At 41.7% G+C, this 22136-nt stretch overlaps 1 protein-coding gene across 1 annotated transcript; it reads right to left on the bottom strand.

The window, feature by feature from the left end:
• Positions 1 to 1994: 1994 nt before the first annotated feature.
• On the bottom strand, positions 1995 to 16863 carry LOC142949423 (RNA-binding motif, single-stranded-interacting protein 2-like). The gene is made up of 14 exons (XM_076091056.1): positions 16792 to 16863; positions 10821 to 11020; positions 7118 to 7176; positions 6692 to 6783; positions 4406 to 4563; positions 4077 to 4156; positions 3853 to 3962; positions 3702 to 3748; positions 3512 to 3605; positions 3242 to 3292; positions 2942 to 3052; positions 2496 to 2576; positions 2319 to 2400; positions 1995 to 2174 (listed from the first exon to the last, which is right to left on the bottom strand). The coding sequence occupies exons 1-13, from the start codon at positions 16861 to 16863 to the stop codon at positions 2323 to 2325; spliced, it is 1233 nt and encodes a 410-aa protein (XP_075947171.1). The 3' UTR covers positions 1995 to 2174; positions 2319 to 2322.
• Positions 16864 to 22136: the final 5273 nt, after the last annotated feature.

Genomic DNA, 22136 nt, shown 5'->3' with positions numbered 1-22136 from the left:
TGAATTACATCTAGTACAAACCTACGGTGTCCATGTAAAATAACAGCTGGGTAGTCGAGTGGCCATACCTGCCTTCGTTCAATTAAAGCACACCTGCCAAATTTTTACAGTCATATTAACAACTACATTTTGGTATGAAATAGTTCCCTTTTAATGCAGCAATTTTTACGAACAATCAATGAACCATAGATGAATGTGTCAGCCAGAGAAAAAAAACAACAAATATCTCAACGTATATGTATAATAAAAGATAAAGCCAGAATGTTAAGTAATGTTGCGAGGTGTCTCTTTGATATCTGTAGTATTGCGTTTATAAGGATAATAAATTAATTGCATAGATCGTCAGACCTTGGGCGGGTTTTCCGAGCATTGGACGGAAGAGTTAAAGGATGTGGACACAGTACCAGCTGTGAACGGCCATGGGACCTGCTGAAGTTGGTTATTGCCTGTGAACCTTATACACAAACTGAATCTACATTTCTCTGGCAGGATGAGGTAAGTCAAGGTTTGCACATATACTTTATCTTACGTTGTTCCCAACTGCTTGGGGCACAACTCTGTAACAATGCATCTGAACCTAACATACATAATGAATCCATGATCATGTGTGACACAGACAGAACTGAGATGTCTGTAAAAGAAAAAGCACAAAACAAACCAACATTAAAGCCTCTTTGACGTCAAGACTGAAACCAGAACTAGAGAACTAAGCAAACATACAAACAAATCACTATTTCAAAAACAGTTGCAAACATCTATTTCTCACTATTTGAGGCACACAACACACGATCAAAAATAAAAACAAAACATCTTTGAAAAATAGGATCAATCTTAAAAAGTATTAAAACTGAATTAACAAAAACAAACAACTTAATGAAACCTTTAAATAAGAAATGTAAAATGAGGGTGAAAAACAGAAATACAGAAGTAGATGCAAACAAAAAAATGGTCAGTATTAAAGCATCTGTGTACTGGCCTTAATAAACCTTGATAGTGTTTTCTGAAGATATAACAGGACAGAGCCGAGCTTTACCAGTTGATCTCAATGTCTATGTAATAACAACTTCATACTTCTAACAACAACATCTACTTCTCGCTTCAGAAATGTATTTTGGGATGCAGTGGAGATTCAGCTTCCCCTGTTATGAAAAAGTTCATGAGGGAAAACCAAAAAACACAGCAATACATACATTGCTATGTTCAGACAATTTGGTAAAATATTGTTATTAAAATAACTGAAGCATTACTACACTGATAAAAGGAAATCAAAAGAAAGCCTAAATGCATTTAAATCTCTTATTTACAGGCAGCTCTGTGTGAGATGTGATCCCTGTCTAGCAACTTCGGATTTCATCAAGTGGAGCAACGTGAACAAATATTTAGAACTTTCTGATAATAATCTCTGGAATGCTTTAAATCTATTTAGGTCTTTTAACGAAGTCCTCTCTTTAACCATCTCTACATTTCCTCTTCTTTGTTATCTTCTGATTGTCTCAAGCTTTGTCGAGATTGTTTGGAACTATAAATTATTTGAGAGTCAAGTGCCAAAAAAGAAGCGTTACCGCTTCAGGTAGGTTTCATACCTGATAAACTTGCTGCCCCCTGTCTGTCTGTTGTTCTTTGAGCCTTTCGAGTCCTGCACTTAAATATTTGCACCAATCAATCAAACTAGGACACATGAAGCTAGAAACACGCAAAAACAAAAAACTATGTACAAAAAGGCAGGTTTTCAAAGCCTGAAAGTATCAGACAAAAAAGTGAAGCAAAATCAGTGTCTCTTACAAAAAGATGGAAAAAAACATGACTCAAAATAAAACATGGTGTTGAAGTATTTTTTCATGGTTTCATTGTAGCTCCCCGGAACAGTATTAGAAAATAAAAGAAATGTCAACATATGTAGTGTGTGTCTGTGTGTGACTTGACTGTTATCAAAATAGATGCTCCTCGTTCTGTTCTTCCATTCTTCCATTTGCCTGCCATCCTCCAGCCTTGGTTGTTGGAGTAAAAGAGTTTATTGTAAAACATGAGTTTGTAGAAAATATCTTTTTTTATTTATTTTTTGTCCTTTCTGTGTAACAGTCCGCGTTCCTCCCGAGTGTCCGGTGCCTTTACGAGCATGGTCGACCGTGCCGAGTTTCAGCGCTTTGAGAGTCACTCCGGCTCCAGAGGAAGATCTGACACAAGGCGACAAGACCAGCCAATTAGAAACAAGAGCTGCTCCTGCACCTACGCAGTAAGGTGATGTATGATGAGGATGATGTGTTTGTAGTAGCAGATGTATGCACGTTAAGAGACACAAAACAATAACCACAACCCACCTCTTCACTTGTTATGCTGGTAGGTGTAGGTCGTGTGTTCTGTGGGTGTCTCTATGGCAACAGGTGGTTGGACGGCACTTTCCTGCGAGGGAGGCAGCAGCGATTAGAATCCATGAGTGACTGCTTCACATAACATTGATTTAAACTGCTCTAGTGAGAGAAAACAGAGGTCTTTACCTCAACTGACATGTTGGTGGCAGGCACTTGGGTGTACTGGGGGATGTAGGTCCCCTGCATAGATGTGTTTGCAGGCATGTACTGCAGGAGAGTGGAGATTTCATTAAGACATGACAGCTATAACAACAATAACACTGTTACATAAAGCTGCACTAGACAAGAAGTATATGTGAAATTACACTTATATGTCTATCAGCCTAAATTACAAAGGGGACCAGCAACTGAAGAAGAACATCCCATTCGGTTCTTCTCACTCTGTTGATTTACCCAACTTGCCCAAATAAAAGTCTAGTTATCTCCACAAAAAGGATTCGGCATATCCTTAAAAGCAGTGAATAAACTCTCTCTCCCTTTGTATCTTCTTGCATTACCCAATCATAGACTGGTCAAATGAAGTGCTCGACATCAATCACGGCTGAATGCTAAATGTTCCGCTTTCTACTGACTGTGCCACTGCTGCCCATGGAGAGGTGGCTGAGCTGCTGCGCCAGGGGCCCCATCATGGAGGTCGGCTGGATGGACATGGTGTGGTCCATTCCTGGCGTCAAGACTGCTCCCTATTAAAAAAAGAATAATAATAAATAATAATAATAATACTTAAAATAACATAAAGCAGTGGCCATTAAAACAAAGAGACTGTTAGTCAGTCAGACGGATTGTGAAGGCAGCAGAATATAGAGAGAAAGGCATCTCCTGCAACAACAACAGGAAGGAGAGCCAACTGCTTTAAGATTGAAGTCACTCACTGTGGGCGGCATGATGTATGACTGATGATGTAACCAGGATGGGTTGTGTACCTGCATGATCAAGAAAGACACACATATTTCATAACATACCATACCATAAATAGATGAGACATAAAGTTAGCCGTTTTATTTTTAGATTTAAAACATTTGGCAACTAATGTTTCACAAATTATAGGTGTGCGACAGCAGGCCTGGGCTTGATTAAACTCCAGTCTGTCACAGTTTAGCGTCTTAACTACATAACACCTAAGCTTTGAGGGTCTGAACTACCTGGTAGGTGGACATAGGGGAATGCATGTAAGGGGAGAGGGAGGTCGGCCCCATCATCCGGTTTGGGCCAATGCTGTATGGAGAGGAGTAGAACCTACAGAAAGAGACACAGAGTTATCAGTCACCAGACCACAACATGATCACACTCCCTCTGGCTGTACAAGGGATTTGTCAGAGTGGTAGTACTGACCCATTCTGTAAGGCTGTGGTGGGGTCATATGTAAGGGTCATTCCTCCCTGGAGAAAAGAGACAAAGGACTGTGTCAAGAGGAGGCTGATCACATGCAATGTTGCATAATAAAGCATGTTCAAAGAAGTCAATCGGACACAAATAAACTCACACTCTCCCCATCTCTCGTCCAGGGCCGGCCGTTCTGCAGATATTTTCCTTGGCTCTGACGCTTTTTCTGGCCTCCATCAGCAAATTTACACAACAGGGGCTCTGGTGGCACTGGACCAGTAAGACAATATTACTTTATATGAAGATATATAGTCAGTATTATCAACTTAAAATGTTCTTTTCCTCAACAGATAATCAAACAAGATGCCATCTCAAACACCTCACCTGGAACTCCAGGTGGAGTCTTGATATATTTCCCATTAAAATGTTGGATGATGGCTTCACATTTCTCGGTTGACTCCATCCTATAGGAAAATTTCACAATAAATGTTTATTAATAACAATCACTGTAGCAGGTTACAAGGTATCATGCTGTGTGCTCATATTTACAGGTGAGGATGTTCTACCTGCGCTGGCCACCAGAGGGCTCTCTCACCAAGATTAATACTGAGATTTGTGCAACTAGATATTTTCTTTAAAGCACATGAGGCCATCACTAATCACTTTTCGCCCCGTTGCCCTAATACGAGTAACTAAATAATCAAAGCTTATACCTGGCAAAGCCCACGCCTCGGCTGGTCCCGTTGGCGTCACGGAGGATGCGAGTGGAAATGGCCTGGCTGAAGGGCTTCAGCATGCTCTCCAGCTCCTGCTCGTCCATGGACATCGGCAGATTGGAGATGTATAAGTTGGTGGGGTCCTGCTCCTGTTGCTGAAAGGTGAGAAGCCACGAGAGGATTAATGAACGAGTATGTGGGGCAGACTTATGATGTCAGGAGCCCTCCAAAAATCTACAGAGACACTCAAAAGCTGCCAGCAACAGTATGAGAGGATCATACAGGGTGTTGAAGGTGCCTGATATTTGGAAGGGTGGCAGTTGCAGGACATTAGACAGTTAAAAAACAGTCTGACAGAGAGGGAATCGGGTTTGAAGTAAAGGGTGGATTTCGTTTTGGCGTGAGCTGCACGGATGAGGGCAAAGAAGAAAAGAGATATTCAGAGATGATGAGATGGTATTCTGGCTGGACTTCAACTGAATTTCTCTCTCATTCTGACTCCCTATTTCTGTCTCTTCCAACTCGTTCCTTTCTCTCTTCACGCTCCTCTCTCATACTCCATCACCCATACGATATTACCAGAAGGGTAGACGACAGGCCCATTGTGTGAGACTAGCCTCTTAGGAGAATGAAAGCGCAGGATCCAGGTAAGGGGATATCAAAGCCTAATTACATTTTAAATGGCTCTCTATTCATGGATGATCTGAAATGATTATGTGCTCTAGCTCTGTGCAGAATCACGGCAGAGACAATTTGGACCTTTGAAAATGATCTGAAGAACATCTAAAGCATTGTGCTATCATTGTCCCCATGCAAACATTATCATCCTTTTTCCTAGGTCATTGTAATAACATGTCGCTTGCATTCAAGCAGTAATATTCATGTGGTAATCCCGACCTTGAATGCAGCTACAGAGGCCGGCTCTGCTGGCTTGCATAAATCAGACAAATTATGCAGTTTTTGGCAATCTGAATTTGAAATTATTAGTAACAAACCTGAAAGAAACTCTTAAAGTGCCACAGTTTATCAACTATTGTCAACTATTTTGTAGGCGTCTTATATTCTTTTTTTTGGCCTCCCGTCAGACAAATTAAATTCGGCCAACAGCATCTTGTAAGATAACCGATCTGTATCACCCTCTAACCATTTTGCATATTCATTATCTCAGAGTGTAGATGCGATTAAAAACCTGTAAATGCAGTGTGAATTAATTTCCATGCCATGAATAATGCATGTGCAATCGCTGTGACCTGTGGTGAAGGTGATTTCTCCTTCACCTCCCTTCTCCTCTTCCTCCTCCACAGCAGTGCGAACTCGAGATGAAGCTCGGACCCATGAGAGCGAGCAGAGGAGACCTGCTGCGGATTTAAACCGCCAATGAGTCAGAATGAGTCAGAGAGAAATCTGATGCAAACACAAAGTAGTAAACCCGGAGTGAAATCAAGTTATTCTGTGAGCAAGGAGCTGTATGAGTGTTACTGATCCAGTTTACGAGAGATCAGCTTGGTGTTGGTGGTGTGCGTGGCTTGTGAGTGTATCATAACCTGGTAGGGGCAAGGCTGGTGAAGTGCATGTGTGATAGTGTGTGTGTGTGTGTGTGTGTGTGTTGACAGGGCGGGTGGCTGGGCACAGGGCCCCGCTGACTGGGGAGCTGCTCAGACACTGAGTCAGATGCCACCAGGGAGAACAGACAGGGCCTTTGTATGGGGAGCTCAGGGAGAAGGCCCTGGGACACACTCCCTCAACACCGACACCACTAAGAAGCACATCACACACATCATGCACGCATGTACACACATGTACACGCATGTTTCTCTGCACTCTTGTTTGTGCACACACATATTCGACAGTGCATTAATACCCATAAATACACTGATTTAAGCACACACCCAGAGCACTGCCTAGCTAATATGTACGCACACACAAGCTGAGGCTTAATTGGCTTATATTCCTCAACCGTGACTCATATAACATGACAACATGGGGAGAAAAAAACCTGGGGAGAAAGCAGGACAGAGAAAAAGCTTGCCGCAGCTTTAAAAAAGAAATGTATAAGAAGCAGTTAAGGCATAGCACCAACCTTTCTGCTGCAAGGTTAATAATTCAACATTTAATTTGTAATTAATAATTCATCATTCAACTTTTTGCTGAGTCACTGTTAAAATGTCTTAAGTTTTTTTCCCATGAGCTGAGAATTTAACTCTGATAAACAATTTGACGAAATCTGACACCAAGTCACAAGAAATGAAACCAGTGAATATTGATCTTAAGTGGGGTTCTTACCTTGGCCATCTGAGCCTGCACTCCACCCGCCTTCAGCGCTGTCACTGCCTTCTGAGCTGAGGACGGACTGTCAAAGTCAACAAAGCCATAGCCTGCAGGGACGGAGACATCCAGCATGACATATAGGCTACACGTTATGACAATGAGATATGGACACAAGCATTTAATTTGATCTCATGAAGCTCTCATAGTAGTAGTAGTGTTTGAATGTGAAGAGACAGCCAGTTGGGTTTGGACTGTGCTTTTCCATGAAGGACAGATGTTTTTAGTTACAATTGTACAATATAAATTTTTATATTTTGAGCTCATGTTACAAGTCAAGATGAAGGTCAAAGACTCATAATACTGTTGATACTTTTGAGTCATTTCTCTATGAACTGATCTTTTAACTTCTGCTCAACAGTTACTTTCAACCAGACGCCTCACCTTTGCACTTGTTGGTGGTCTTGTCCAGGATGGCCTTGGTGGATACAATTTTCCCGTACCTGAAAAACAGTGAGGTTTACACTCGAGGATCATCCTTTCCTGCACTTTGTAATGTGTTTGTAATGACTTGTTTAAATTCAATATTGGCATTGTGACATTGCTGAGGCAATGTGGTTTCTCTCTAAGCTGAACACACCCTTGTGGATTGTGCTCCATGATGACTGAATTATAACTCACCTGATAGATTCACTGCAATGACACTGAATACAATTATGCCATCTGATAATAAATGGTGTGTAGGGAAATCTTTAGAGAGGGGGGAGGCATAAATTAAATTAGAGCTGCTGCACAGCACTAAGAAAGAAGGAGGAAGATGAAAAACTAAAAGGAGGAAGACAAATGAGAACTACAGGAGGGTCCATTATCATAAAACCTAAGTCACGTGTTTTTTTGTCTACTATAGGAGGCATTAGTACGTTCATTTTGCCTAAACCAGGTCTCAAATATCTACTTTACACTATGATTTAGGAAATCGCGAAAGGTTGCATATTTCAAACTAGTGCCCAAAATGATCAAGACAGAATTCTGAGAATTTGCATATTTCATCCATAGAGGTGGCTGCAATCTGTTATGACAAAGATTGATTGCTCCTTAACTGATGTTGAAAGCTGCTCTATTTCCATTGGCTGCAGTGGTTTACACCAGGATAAAATTCAAAATACTGTAAAAACAAAATGCAGTTTTTGAGATGAAATTGTGAGACTTACATGTTGATGCCGTGACCTCAACATTTTGTAAATTATTTTCATGAACATTGGAGATTTATCAAATTCGCAGTAGCTACGTACATTACTATTTACACTTAAAGATTTTGATGTTTAATTGATCGATTCAAGTCTGAAGATGCAGGCTGGCACGTTTGGGAGGAGATAGGTTACATTTGTTTAACAGTTTTTGAGAAAAACATTGATGGACTTCGTAATTCCCGTCATGCTGGAAGCATCTGGGCATTTCTGCTCACTTGGGCCTACATTTTGGTGAAAGTTGCAAAGTGCTAGCATGTGTATGTTATGAATTTGTAATGTTTTAAACTTTAGACAGTTGCTGTAGCCCCACTATCAGGACAATAGCCCACAAAGCCAGTTGAGGAAGTTACCTATGTGCAAAGTTTGGTATATTTTCATTCATGGTTTCATGCAAGGCAGATTTCCTAGAAATAATAATAATAATATAACTGGTCACCAAACTGCTGGCTGGCCCCTAATTATAAGCACAATGTCCAGTGGGTTTGTGCACAGTGGAAAGAACTATAGATTTCCCATATCTTACCCACTCCTGCTTTTACACAGATGTCAATAGGGATCGTAACTCAAGGGGAATCCAACGTGAAGTGACAATATGGTAAACATAAATGTCTCTGCTGCATTTTCAGATTAATTCACAATGTACTATCAATACAAAATCTATCCAGCTGGCCAGCTATAGACACTGCATATGCATAGAATGGTGCCTGGCTCAGGCAAATGCGGCAGGCAAATGCTGGTGTGCGGCAGAGTGTCAATCGGTTCCCATCTCTCCAGGCATGTGCATGCAGTGTAATCTGATATGCCTCTCCTTGGCTGTCCTGTCCAATGCTGGCTCCCAGCCATACTCTCATTCTACTAACCAGCTTCTCTCTAGACAGCGTTACACTGCACCACTGCCACATTTCACCCAGGCTAGAAGAGCTACTTATATAACAATCTTTACATCTTTATTATTCTACCAAAGTGGCCATAGGTCACCCGTGAAGATTATTACGTTTTTATGAGAATATACACCAATTATAAGTTATTGACACATGTTGTATTGAATACACAGATTTTACTTGAGTTATGTCTATCCAATTGTAATACAGCGCATTTCTGATTCTAAGCAATGAGATGCCATCAGATGCCACTAGATAAAACACTTTCCTCCTATATTTCCATATGCATTATTACTGTGGGCACACAGCAATCCCACCAGTCTATGACCAACATTATGACGAACATTTAAGCTGTGAGTTCTACTTGCTGCACTCCCCTGCTTACACACTTGAGATACCCGTTTACTGATTTGCGCCTCAGAGGTCTTGGACTATGTGATGCAGAGCGAAAAGAGGGGCTGGAGCCTCAGCCATGTGTGAGAGAGCACAGCATAGCCCAGCCTGATGTCCATCCATGGTCAACCACCAGAAACGGACCAGGGCGAGAACCAGAGCAGCAACAAAGCACCCAGAGAGACAACTGCAGGGGCCGGAGATGGAGAACCAACCCCCATCCCGTCCTCTCATCACTCGCTCCCTACACAGAACACTTCAGAGCGTGCATACAACAACTGTGGGGGAGGGGAGCTTTGGGAGTGGGGTGTCCTGATACTATGCACACATTTGCTGTTCAAACTTGAGTTAAGTCAAATTCCCTACCCGACTTGTCTTCCTACTGTTTTACATAGTCAAGAAAAGCATGTCCCCTATTAACTATCATCGGATACAGTATCTTCTCTCAGTCCAGTTTAACTGAGAATTACACTGGCCTTAATGTGTTCTGCTAAAAGACAAATTTCATGCAGTGATTTTATCTGCTCTGTGAAAGCAGAAATATGAGAACTACCCCCACAGAACACCACCTAACACATACACACACACCCTGAACTCCATTCACCCCCCTGATTTTCTCCCCCCCCCCCCCCCCCCCCCCCCCCCCTCCTCTTTCATGCCATTGCCCTTGTTTGTCTTTCCCTTTCCCCTGGGCTCGCCGTTTCCTGTAGGGTTGGGCAGCCTCATGTGAGCCATATCTTCCAGACAGCTGTAAAACAGCAGGCCCCTCCCTCCCTCTCTCCCTTATTCAATCGCTCTCGTTTTCCCTCGTTTTCTCTCACTCCTCTCTTCTGGTCCTCATCACCAGGCTCCACAATTCAATTAAGTGAACGCAGACCATTCATCTCAGCCCTACTCGTTTTGATGTCTTCTACTGCAGGCCTAACAAACATATCAGATGGATTAGATGAGGCTGTTGTTTGATGTCTGACTGCATGCTGCCCACAACAGAGTTTCCAAAGACTCACACTCACACTGATGAGCAACATGGAGTATTATTTATAGTGCAGAATATGACTTTGAAGAAGGATAGCATTGTCATCACATGTTTGATGATAATCTACAAGACAAAGGCACAGAGGAGCAGTAACTCATGTAGGTCAAAAGTCGAAGAAGAAGCAAGAGGAGACGCACAGACAGAATTAGCGTGAGAGAGGGAGACTAAACATTCTGTACCTAGTTGTTGGAAAGTCTGTGCTTAGCTGTGCCAAAGTGAAAGGTCTTAGTTTGCTGCCAAAATTATAGTTTGTTTTTCCACAGGGCCACTAAATGAAATGATGGGCCTTAAACAACATGTGGATGAAAATGTGGCCCTCTTCTCTGCTCCAGAAATACCTGCTACGGTGTGCTTCAGCATTAATGTCCATTTCAAGTGTAAGGAAGTCATGCAAGTATACGTAGTCATGCAATCCTTGATGAATTCAGACAGCCAGTCATCGCCTGTCTATCCATGAACCCAACACTCTGTTCTATCTAAATCTACTCTGCAACTGCAACCTGGTTCATTTGCACAGTGAGCAGCCAAAGAGAGATTTATTGAGTACATATGTTGAAGTTGGAGCAATGGGTCTTTGGGTAACTTACGGCTGACAGAGTTTAACCAGATCCTGGTCTGTGGTTCCTGGGTGGAGGCCACGGATGTACAAGTTGGTTTTGCTCAGCTGCTCTCCCCCACTGCTGCTGCTGCTGCCATTGCTGATGGAGGTGGTGGTGGTGGTGTTGCTATTGTTGATGTTGTTGGGGCTTGGAGGAGCCATCTGATGGTTGGAGGGGGACACATACGTCTGCTCCACAAAAAAGAGAATGGTTAGATTTTGTGCTTTTGTTAATGGTCGACTAAGTGGCTTGCTCAAACTACGGGCGTTTGATGAGAAAGTCAATTAAAAGACACAATTAGTCACAACTTGAGAAACAATGGCTGACTGAGATGGAAAATACAAAAGATGGATATGAAGGAAAATATACCAACATTTTCTATATGCACAGAACAAGTAAGTGAAATAATACATGACTATTATGTTATTCGTACATCCAAAGAGAAATATGAGAAATACAAAATGTAGTCTACTGTAGCAGAATGTGCAAAACAAAAATGCACACATTCATTAAAAGGTAATTTATACAGAGAGGGTGGGATGTGTAGACAATGTACTACAGGCTCTGAGTATGCCCTGGTTTAGCAGAGATGGGAATCCTAAGAAATCACCAGCTACAAGGTTATACAGATACTTCAAACCTTTACTGTTAAAATCAATCACTCTCATCTACAAGCAGCCAGCAACAATTTAGTCCCTACACCCTGCTTGGACAGGAGATACATTAATGGTGGCCCTATAGTCAATGTTATAAAATGTATTATCTTCAAAGATTAGCTGTTATTAATTAATTCCTTAAGACAATCATACACCCTTTTTTAATGTCATCGTGGACTTTAGACAATATATATTGGTTTGCAAGAACAAGCCTGCGGTACACTGTTATCATGGAGATCTGTTACAAGTTGTCTACAAAACACAGTATACCTGTTGGTTTAACTGTAAATGTTGAGAACTTACCTTCAATATTACATATCTTGTGATCTTGTGAAGGCAAGTGAGCCCATTTAAATGTACAACCCAAGCGTATCACATTAAAACTGGTTAGATTTAAGTGGCTGAGCTTCAAGCTGCTGCATGAGAGGCTTTTATGCTGCAGTTTTTACTGGGAGTATTTGAAACAGTTCCAATCAAAACTGTTCACAGGGCGATCTATGGTGGTTGTATGGTTACCACAACATTCTTTAGGACAGAAACTTTTATATTGGCTTTTTCAAATATATTTTTTTCCGGTGCTTTGAGCAGCAAAAAACAAATCCCATTCACCAGTATTGTCTTGGGGTGGTGGCAAACATCTCAAAGCCTTAACTATCTGAATGGCATAGCGGCAAATGTTTTTTAGTTTTTTTTTAGATTTGGATAAACTGACTTATTAAGGGAAGATGCTTTTAAGGTCATATATCTTTGCCACAATCTCTCAGATGACTGCATATATCAACTATGTAATTGAATATGCTGTGATTTATGCACTTGGACCTAAACGTCCCATCTGGTATTTCATGAGCTGCTAGTTCAGTGCCACTGTACACTGCTCAAGGATGTGTAAGCATGAAAGGAGCAGTATGCAGAGACTCCGCTCACATCAATGCATGCATGCAATGAGCATGTTATTGGCTGAGCCACGATGTTCATCAGCATAAATGTACCCACATATAAGGCAGTGATAAGGGACCTTAAATGTAGATGTGCTCATAAACATTATTTTATCCAACAGCTGTTTTCAATGATTGCATTTTGAAAAATCTATCGATACTAGTAGGACCATGCAATAAATCAAATTGGTATGGAAGTATAATGTCAGCTTAGTCTGACTTTGGTGTTGCTACCACTGCTAGCAGAGGAGGAACTGTTTGATTAGTTAGGGTCAGCAGGCTCGGCCTCAGGGAACAATGGGATGACTTGTTTACCACCACAAGGTCAGCACTGGACCACCAGCTTATTAACAGAGCGAGAGTTGTCAAAAGACTGCTCGAATCAAGCCAATTATGACCTCTATATCTCTCTGCGGTGGATCTGTTCTAACCAGCTACAAGTGTAATTCCAGAAACACAAAAATATGAGGGAACATGACATTTCACAAAACTAAAACTAATATTTGAATGTTTAAAGTGAGTTTTAAATTTATTTTATTATGATTATTTATTTCATACAATGTTTTCAGTGTAATGTCTGCAACATTACATGATGTCTGATCTACAGGTAGGACATATTATTAAAGATGCATACTAAGCATATATGATGATGTATGCGTGAAACATAAATGTAATATACCCTTGTTAGTATAAAGCCATTTCTAGCCAAACCCTCAATACAGGACAAATGTGTACTCTAATAGCTCTTCTAACGTATACGTTGTAAACCTGCGTAATATAGCAACATATTTTCATACGCTACTGACATGAGTATAGCAACACCAATGATTCCTTTGCCAGCTTTATTGTATGCACGCTACCCATCTGCCTCAAGTTTTCCAAACTGTCTAGGAATCAGCCCTCAGAACTTATTCCGTCTTTTTAGTCAAGCTGAGAAAATCACAGTGACTCACAGGGCCCATTCATCTCGGTCCTCCTCTCTAATCTCCCTCTCTTCTTAAGCATCAATAGTACACTGTTTGTTTTTCTAAAATCACAGCCTCTTCCTGTGCTTTCCCTTGCCTTCACTGTAGGCGGCCCGCACAGACTATCAGGAGGGATCTGACAGGAGAGAACGAGTCCTGCCCCAAGCCTGGCTAGTGGGGCCTGTCTAATTAGGATCTGAGCTTGTTAGCGGAAAACACTAATCCCTCTCATGTGCTCTCAAGTCAGAAGGTATAGTGTCTCATTAAGACTGCTCTACGAGGCTCCTTCTGAGAAAAAGATGGCAGTGAGTCAGATCCACACCTACTCCACATCTGCTCCAGCACTAGCACCAGGTGTTTTGACACCAACGTAAGGTAACGCCAAACAAATATGCATTCAGAACAACACGCATACAGTAAGAAAAGGAAGCTTGGAAAGTATGACAAGAAGTGAAAATAAACATGATGTGGGATTACAATTCTCGTTTTTTTTTTTTACTTGTAAGGTTGCATAATGTGCTCAGTTAGGCTGTGCCCCAAACCTGACCTCCTGACATGTTACTGATTTCCTTCCTACTTGTTACTCTTCAGTCGACAGCCACCCACATAATCTTGTTACACTGTTCCCTATTGCATCAGCGTCATTTTTGGAGCATTCTTTACATGCCTCTGAAATGCACACATGTTTGTGTTTCTTTCCTTGAAGTGGACAGGGGTTGTGGGGGACAAGTTTTGGTTTAAGATTAGAGTCCGAGCAGTCATTGTTAAATTGAACTACATTCCTGGGGCATCACAGCTCTGTGGGAACTGATAAATAAAGGAAATCCTCCTGTGTACATACAACATACACACATTTACAACTTACATGATGAAGGCATTTATTTCTACAGTATATAATAACAATTTAATCCTAGCCTGCCAATGAAAAAAAATCTATGCTCAGTTGCTTACAGACACTCATACTACTGCTACTTCCTGTACAGAGAAGCTGGACATATATACAGTCCTCGCACCCCAATTAGTACGCAGTTATAGTTGCAGTAAGGTAAATTGCCTCAATGTATTATTATTATAGTTTTGCAAGAAGCAGAACTACAGTAAATTGCCAACAAGGTGATGCAGAGAAAGCAGCTCAAGGCAGCAGCTGAAGACTGATGAGATAATTACAGATAGAGGAAGCAGAGGTGATGCCCGTAGGGAGTCCAGGCGACTTTCTCATCCGAGAGAGAACAATAGTGCCAAGTGAGGCTGGATGTATGCCTTTAATTCTGTAGTAATAGCAGAGATGTGAGTCATTCTGCTACATCATTCTGGCAACACAAACCTTTTGTGAAGCTGATAATGTTGGAAAATCTAACAAATCTTCACATTTCGTGAAGTCATTCATCTGTATCGCAAGAGAAGCATATAGTTGCCTCCAAAGCCCACAGAAACATGACTATATTCCTTATTAAAAGTGTCAAACATATTCATTATTTGAATAAGTTCCAAAATAAAATGCATTTTGCTTATAATTATCAATATATTGGTACTTTTCATTACAATACAGTATCATTTCAATAATGCACAAATGAACTGTCAAAGTCATAACCTCTATTCATTATTGATGTTATGCAACAAGTATGTTTACAAATCTTGAATCAAATGAAGTGTGGAGTCCTACCTGCTTGGCTGAAGAAACTTTAAAAGGCACCGTGGAAAAGATCATAGTGGAACAGACAAAATCTCTACATATTATATTTTTGCAGCCGCAAGAAAAACAGTGTACGGTGGGAAGAACCAAATAAGAAAAGTGATGAAAATCCGTGGTGTCTTGTGGCTAAAAGGTGAGACTTCTCCGTGCTCTCCTTCTCCTGCCTCAGTCCAGTTTCATTAAAAAACACCAGAAACGTGAACAGATGGTTAAAATAGTCTGTTTTCAACAGGTATCATGTACCCTGAAGGGAGCAGGAAGAATGTTCAGGCTCTCTTTTCCATGTGAACTGAACCACTGACAGACAAGGAATCAAGGTATGTGAAACACACAGGGGAGGAAGAAAAAAAGACAGGGGGAGTTAATCGAAAGCAGAGGAAAGGGGGGGGGGGGGGGGGGGGGGGGGGGGGCGAAATCTCTTAATCCTTTTCTTTTCTCCGCCCTTTTCCCGTTGGTAAAGACATTGAACAGGGGTTACCATTTGACGTTGGATTTACAAGTCGTCCCTCTGTGTGACTTTGACGCTCTAACAATGCCAAACGTGCTAAAAAAAGAAGCATATCTTCTTTTAAGGAAAATGTTGAGTTTGCAGAGCCCCCCCCCCCCCCCCCCCTCTGAAATTAGCACATTGTCTGAATCCAGGATTCCAGGCATTCCAGGTCATTTAAATGAGCAATCTGAATTCCTGCCAGCCGCGAGGCAGGGAATGGAATAACTCGGGGAAGGAGGGAGGTATTCTGTTTCAGCTTTGTTGAAACGTTACTCAAGAAATGCAGAGAGTCAGGCTTCGACTTCACTTGGGACACATTTTGGGCAGAAATCCTAATAGTTTAAAAATGAGGAATCACACAAAATGCTTCAAATCCTAGACCTGACTAACTCACTGTTGCTTAAAAACAGTTCTGTGTAATCCTGTAATTTCCATGTCTCAGAACAAAATAAAATCAATCTAGACAGTCTGCACAGAAAGGGAGGTTGAACAATGTCACCCCATGAATTATTCATATGAAAAGACAAGTTAATCAATACGAGACCTTATATATTGTTCCAGCTCTGTTGTCATTGCTTTAGAACTAATCTGCACATCCCATTCAAACACATCCATCTTCATTAGTAATATTACATGGGCGCTGTAACTTTCATCTTTTGCATAGTGCCATGCAAAAACCATCTCAGTCACCATTCGTAGGACTGAAGGGGTGGGGCATATCGCTACGCGTAAAAGAGGAAAAAAAAACTTTGCTAACTTGTGGTTAATTCAATGAAAACATCCCCGAAACATTACACAGTTGATACAACCCCCACCAATGTACAGTAAAGTCGAATAAAATCTATCTTTTATGATCTTGTTCGCAGCCTAACGAGCATCTACAGCGCATTTATAAGCTGCTCTCTGCGTGCAGGCTAGGTATAGGAAGGGAACAGCGACCGTATCAGGGGGAAACAAAAAGCCAAAGCAAACTGTTGTAGTAATCTACAGGTAACAATGTAACAATGTTTGTAACAATTCAGCAACAACATCAAAAAGCCGACAGCAAAGGTTGCGACAGAGAGTTTTAAACGTCGCCTGTGATCCACTTTCAAGGGCACTGCAGCTTAAACAGCCGAGCAGCTTTTAACTGAAGGACTCGGAGCAACACCGCGTCGAGAAATCACTCACTGTTTACGGGAATAGAGAGGGTAGAAGTGGGATGCGGTGTTGTTATTTACCTTCTTGATGTGTTTGCCGGTGTAGCCGTTGTACGGGTTGAATCCTGTCCGTGGCGGCACAGAGAGCAGCATGTTTGCGCGGCGCTGTGTCCGGAGGAGCGGAGAGCCGAGGCAGTCAGCTGACGTCAGCCAGGGAGATTCAGCCAGAGAGCAGCGGTGGTGATTGGGAGTCGGTCCTCCCGGCGCTCTGATGTGCTCCACTCACGACACTCTGGCTGTATGATAGCTCACTTCATCTCAGGATGTCATGTCCACAGGCCCCCCTGTACAACCATTATAGCATAATAAGGAGATACATACCAAGATAGTTTTGCAAGAAATATAAAAGTGCTCATCCATGTAACCCTGTAGGATTTGGACTTCGAAGTTCATTTAACCTCAATATCTAAAGGCTTAATACTTATTTGCTATCTGACTCGTGGTGAGGTACCACAGGATTCTCACTAACCAGGAACTCAGTAAGGAACACCCACAGAACACAAGAGAGATTGAAGTTTCTTCAGTTCACGCAGATTCATTTGTACTACAGAATACAAGCAAATTGAGTTGTCTGGACTCAACTGACTAAAACAAAGAATTGTAACTTACTTTATACCACCCCCCCCCCCCCCCCCCCCCCCCCCCCCCTTTACTCATCAGCTCTAAATGTTCCTCTAAAACAGTAATTTCGTTCATCATGAATAAAGTAGGGATTCATAACGGTTTTTTGGATCCTGTTTCCCCTGGGGGGTGGGGGACATCTGGGCCAATGAGATATACAGTTGGTTCACTAATTAATAAATATCATAAGGGACACCTGTCAGAGGATCCTACTGATCTCTGATCCTGTGGTCATGCTAACTCAACAGGAATGCAGTCCAATGTCCAGTATCTATACATCTACTATGTATGGGCCTATGTGCTGCTTGGATGGTGGCTTTAAATCTTTCCCCGGCTTTGTCTCAGTCCCCCCCCCCCCCCTCCCTTCTTCTTAATTTATGCTCCTGCCAAACTTCTGGCTACATCATCACAGCCTTCCGACGGTCATAGAGACCCAAGATGCGCCTGACAGTCTGGTCCCGGGGCCTATACACAAAGGGCATCCTGTTGCCTGGGGACATCATGGGGGTGACATGCTGCCGGTCTCAACTGGACCCTATACCTATTTTTAGGCCTCATGAAATATATGAATCCAGTGACTAATCCTATGTCTGTGACTATATGACTATGCCGGGGCATGAACTGAGTTTGATACAAAAGAGTATGAAAGTAAGATTATAAAGATTACCTGAGCAAACGTATAATACAAACTCAGAACCAAAAGAATATAGATGTAAACGCATACATTTTACAGATAGATGAATAAACACATATGATAACCTTGGAGCAAATAATATAGTGGCAAACGCATACATTTTTCCTCCCTCAAGGCAATATAGCACAAGTGAAAAGGAAACAGACATGACTCACTGCGACTCTATATCCTCATGTGGCAAATCTTCCCTAATTCCTTTGATTTATTTATTGTTTTATTGGAAAAGTAAGAACCTGTCTCCAAGCTGTAGTTAAAGGCAAGTTAACGGAACAACTAAACTATCTGGGAAATTGTTTTCGGAGAAAATGTTTTTTTTATACAAATATAAATGCAGAAGGTATACAGAGTTTTAATTTCTCCAAAATGTCGTAATGATGTGTAAATAAACTACTTCACCCTAGTTTTATTGAATCGGCCATAAACGACAACTTTTATATTTTCAGCCAATGCCTTATTTCTCAGTTTTTGTCTGTGATCTTTATGTTGCTCCAAGCATAGACACAGGTTCAGCTCCAGAAATTGATTAAAACCCTTCCAGTTTGAGTTTATCTGGGGGACACTTTAAATTTGTTAGAGGTGCAGTGTAGGATTTGTTGGCATCTAGTGGTGAGGTTGCAGATTGCAACCAATTGAAACTTCTCCTGTGTGCCAAGTGTGTAGAACTACGGTGGCCCTAGACGAGGCGAATGGCCCTATGTAGAGCCAGTGTTTGGTTTGTCCATTCTGGGCTACTGTAGAAACATGGTGGCTGGCTCCGTGAAGAGGACCCACTCATGTAGATATAAAAGGCTCCTTCTTAGGTCACAAAATGACAACGATTCTTATTTTCAGATGATAATACACTAAAGAAATCATTATATATATATTTGCAATATTATATTTCATTGTTGTGTGTAGATCCCCCTAAATGCTACACACTGTTCCTTTCAGTCAAGGTGTGGAGGAAGGCACCAAAGCAAATCTGGCTCTACAGAGGCCTGGTCACCATTCATCCACAAGTCATCAAAATGATCAAACCATGTTATTTTACATATTTTAATGTCACATCCTTATGACTTTGTCTGGACAATCTTTGCATATGTTTAGCATCAAAGCACTTTTAACTATAAATACAATTTTAAAGGTAAAACAAAGCTAAATCTGAATATCTGGTTGAAGCCAACACTGGCATTCTTTTCTATTTTGGTCCTTTTAAACAAACAAAGCAGATGTATCTCCTAAAGGTGGAAAAGCTTTGAATCAGCATGTAGACCATTATGGTGCACTTAACACATTTCCCCTTAGTTAGCAGCTCTTTTCGCCTGGCTATCCATTATCCAGTGAGTAACAGGGGAGCGCTATGAGATAGAGTATTGCCTTTAAATAAAGAATACATTTAAAAAAAATGAAAGACGTGGAGAAAATAGGCAAAGAGGTTTAAATGTTCAGCGTACACAGATTATGTCGCTGTGATTATTGATGAATCCCTCAACATATCAGAACAGTAGTGTAGTTTCAATTCATTCTCTCTGTAGTAACATCTAATATGATAAGAGACAAAAGTAGAATTAAATGTCCTAAGTTTGTTGTATTACGCTACTTTTGGTGAAAACTAGTTGTATACGCCGGACATGTTTATGTCGGTGAAAAGCTGCTTTCCTGAACATATACCTGATGGTATTCTATTTGCCTGTGATACTGTGGAGTTTAAAATGCTGCACTCAGCTTTTAATTTACTTCTTCAACACTTCTTATATAATGTTAGGGGATGACTGCAGCTCTACTAATTTCCACATTTCCATGTTTCTTGGTCGGACCCAAATTTACAATGAACTCCTGATGTAAACTAGAAGGGCACAGAGCGAAAGGGAAACGTAATTTGCGTTTCTGCACTGTGATTCGGATCCAGAATGTAATGGGATCTTCCTTGGTCCATGCTTCATCCTTCTAGAAAGTGTCATGAACATTGGGCCAGTCGTCTCTTCAGTAAGCCTTGCTGACAAACTGAACCGAAAACACAACCTCCGAGAACTGTATAACCAAGTCAGAAATGATCTTGCATCCCTCTGCTTTTTCGTCAGTTGTCGCCAATTAGATGTTGAAGAGTCTCATCATATGAATAAAAACAGAGTTATTATCAACAGAAGTTGCTTGGCAACTAAATCCCCTGACCCCTTTGTCTCGTCTTGCGTACCCTGACTGATTAACCCCAAGTGTGTGGAAAACATATGCAATTGTTCATTCAGCCATACAGTGTGTTTTTTTCTCGCCATGGCATTTGCATAATCAGAACTAGCTTTATTACAGACACAACTGCACAATTCAGCAGCATAGAAAGACAGAGGGCATACACACTGTGCTTATGTTCATCTAGATGCACGTGGGATTCCGTCCTGGTCTTGTCAGACAGACCGGAGAGCTTAAGCTGAATTCATAACCTCTATCTGTCTCTCTCCCTCTATCTCTCTGTCATTCACTCGCATACATTCACACAATGTCAAAACTTGATGCATTGGTGCCATTTGCATCAACACAACATTATTCTGCATGGCCATCATTCACTCCGGCTGGATATTGACGTTTTCTTTTTTTCTCGTGGTCCATTTTCAGCCCACAATTAGGTCACCCAGAGTTGTACACTCCCCCATTTCAATCTATGCAACGTTTTGATATGTGTGTGCGTGTTAAGCCAGATGAGCTGTGAGTTCCACACAGCTCAAGGACAGTTTGGGGAGTGACACAGCCAACACACACTGTGAATTCACCAGTAACAGGCATATGGGGCCCGTTGGGAGCTGTGGGTTTTTGGATGGTGTTTCCTCCACTAACGGATAAAAAAAATGAATCTGATGTGATTGCAACTGTACACTACAGTAGAAAACTGTTGATAGAGCAGTTTAATCTAGATTAATCTAGACCTGAGGTATGTTTTCTGGTAGAACAACCAAAATATCACAGAAAAGAACGCTGCATAACTGCATTATCTACAAATCTAAGACGCCTGTAAAAATGTCATGCTAAACTTTATGTTGGACCGGGGCTCTGGCTAGTGGGTTGTGTGGGGGATGCCTACAGATGGGGGAAGAAGTAAGTTGGGGTGAGTGATGAGGGGGGTTAGGAGAACACAGGCTGCTGGTGCATGCTCCACATTCCTCAGGTGTTGTCAGCATAGCTTGCTCAGTAATTACCTCTCTGTGAAAACATGCACAAAGCCTCACTTTACTAGCAAACTGAAAGGCAGCCACCAAGAGAAGCTGTTAGAGACGTCAGACAGATGGGAGAACATTTATATTCACATTTTAGGCATAGTATGAGCTGGGATGATGCTTTTTTTTTTTTTCAAGAGAACGAGCATGCCAGAATTAAATTTGTTGAACAATCACAGCCGCGGTGTATTTCATGCATGCAGTGCAGATGCAGAGCGAGGCTGTGTGAGAGTCAAGAGCTTGATTTATGGAGCAATACATCTTCTCTCAGACCTTGGCATGTGAGTCTATAGTGGCGTGATATAGACGTATACGGTTCCAAAGGTGGCGCTCAGCCCTCACACACACACACAGCATTTTTTTTTCTTAACTTTGCAGACAGGGAGAAGAACCTCGTGATCCTGCTTTTTATTGTTTCACGCCGATGTCATCACTTTCATCATTGACACCACTGTAAGAGAGGAAGCAGGTTCTCCCTGTCTGGGAACTCTTCTCTCTCTCTCTCTCTCTCTCTCCTTTGCCTCCTCTCTGTCTCCTTGGCTGGCTTGCTAAAAGCTGAGGGATTGTGTGCAGATGTGCCTGGAAAGAGGCCAGCCCCTCTGCCCTGGGAGAACATGTGGTCTGGGGGTGTTTACGCTGGCACTCTTTCAAGCCGTCTCCCACACAGCGTGCTGGCATCTGTCTCTCCTGGATGACAATGCTCAACCCTCCTCTCACAACGGGGGCATTCTGAGGAAGAGGTGACACCAGGGATCATGTTGATTTACTGTGTTGACAAACAGGAGAGCCAGCAATGTAAATACAACGTTTAAAAAAAAATTGCTAACATAAGAAAATTGTGTTTTCAAGCAAACTTGAATAGGAGC

This window comes from Anarhichas minor, unplaced genomic scaffold (genome assembly GCF_050575085.1).
Source record: "Anarhichas minor isolate MPS153535 unplaced genomic scaffold, ASM5057508v1 ptg000003l, whole genome shotgun sequence".
Lineage (NCBI taxonomy): Eukaryota > Metazoa > Chordata > Actinopteri > Perciformes > Anarhichadidae > Anarhichas > Anarhichas minor.
This window is presented reverse-complemented; position numbering and strand designations above follow the sequence as displayed.

What these genes read in the sequence shown, in the direction of transcription:
- LOC142949423 (XM_076091056.1), bottom strand. Translation starts at nt 16,863, where the DNA reads ATGCTGCTCTCTGTGCCGCCACGGACAGGATTCAACCCGTACAACGGC. An exon ending in GACTCCACCTGGAGTTCCAG is followed by an intron (nt 3,963 to 4,076) that starts GTGAGGTGTTTG and finishes TTACTGGTCCAG; the next exon opens with TGCCACCAGAGCCCCTGTTG. An exon ending in CATACATCATGCCGCCCACA is followed by an intron (nt 3,053 to 3,241) that starts GTGAGTGACTTC and finishes TTTTTTTAATAG; the next exon opens with GGAGCAGTCTTGACGCCAGG.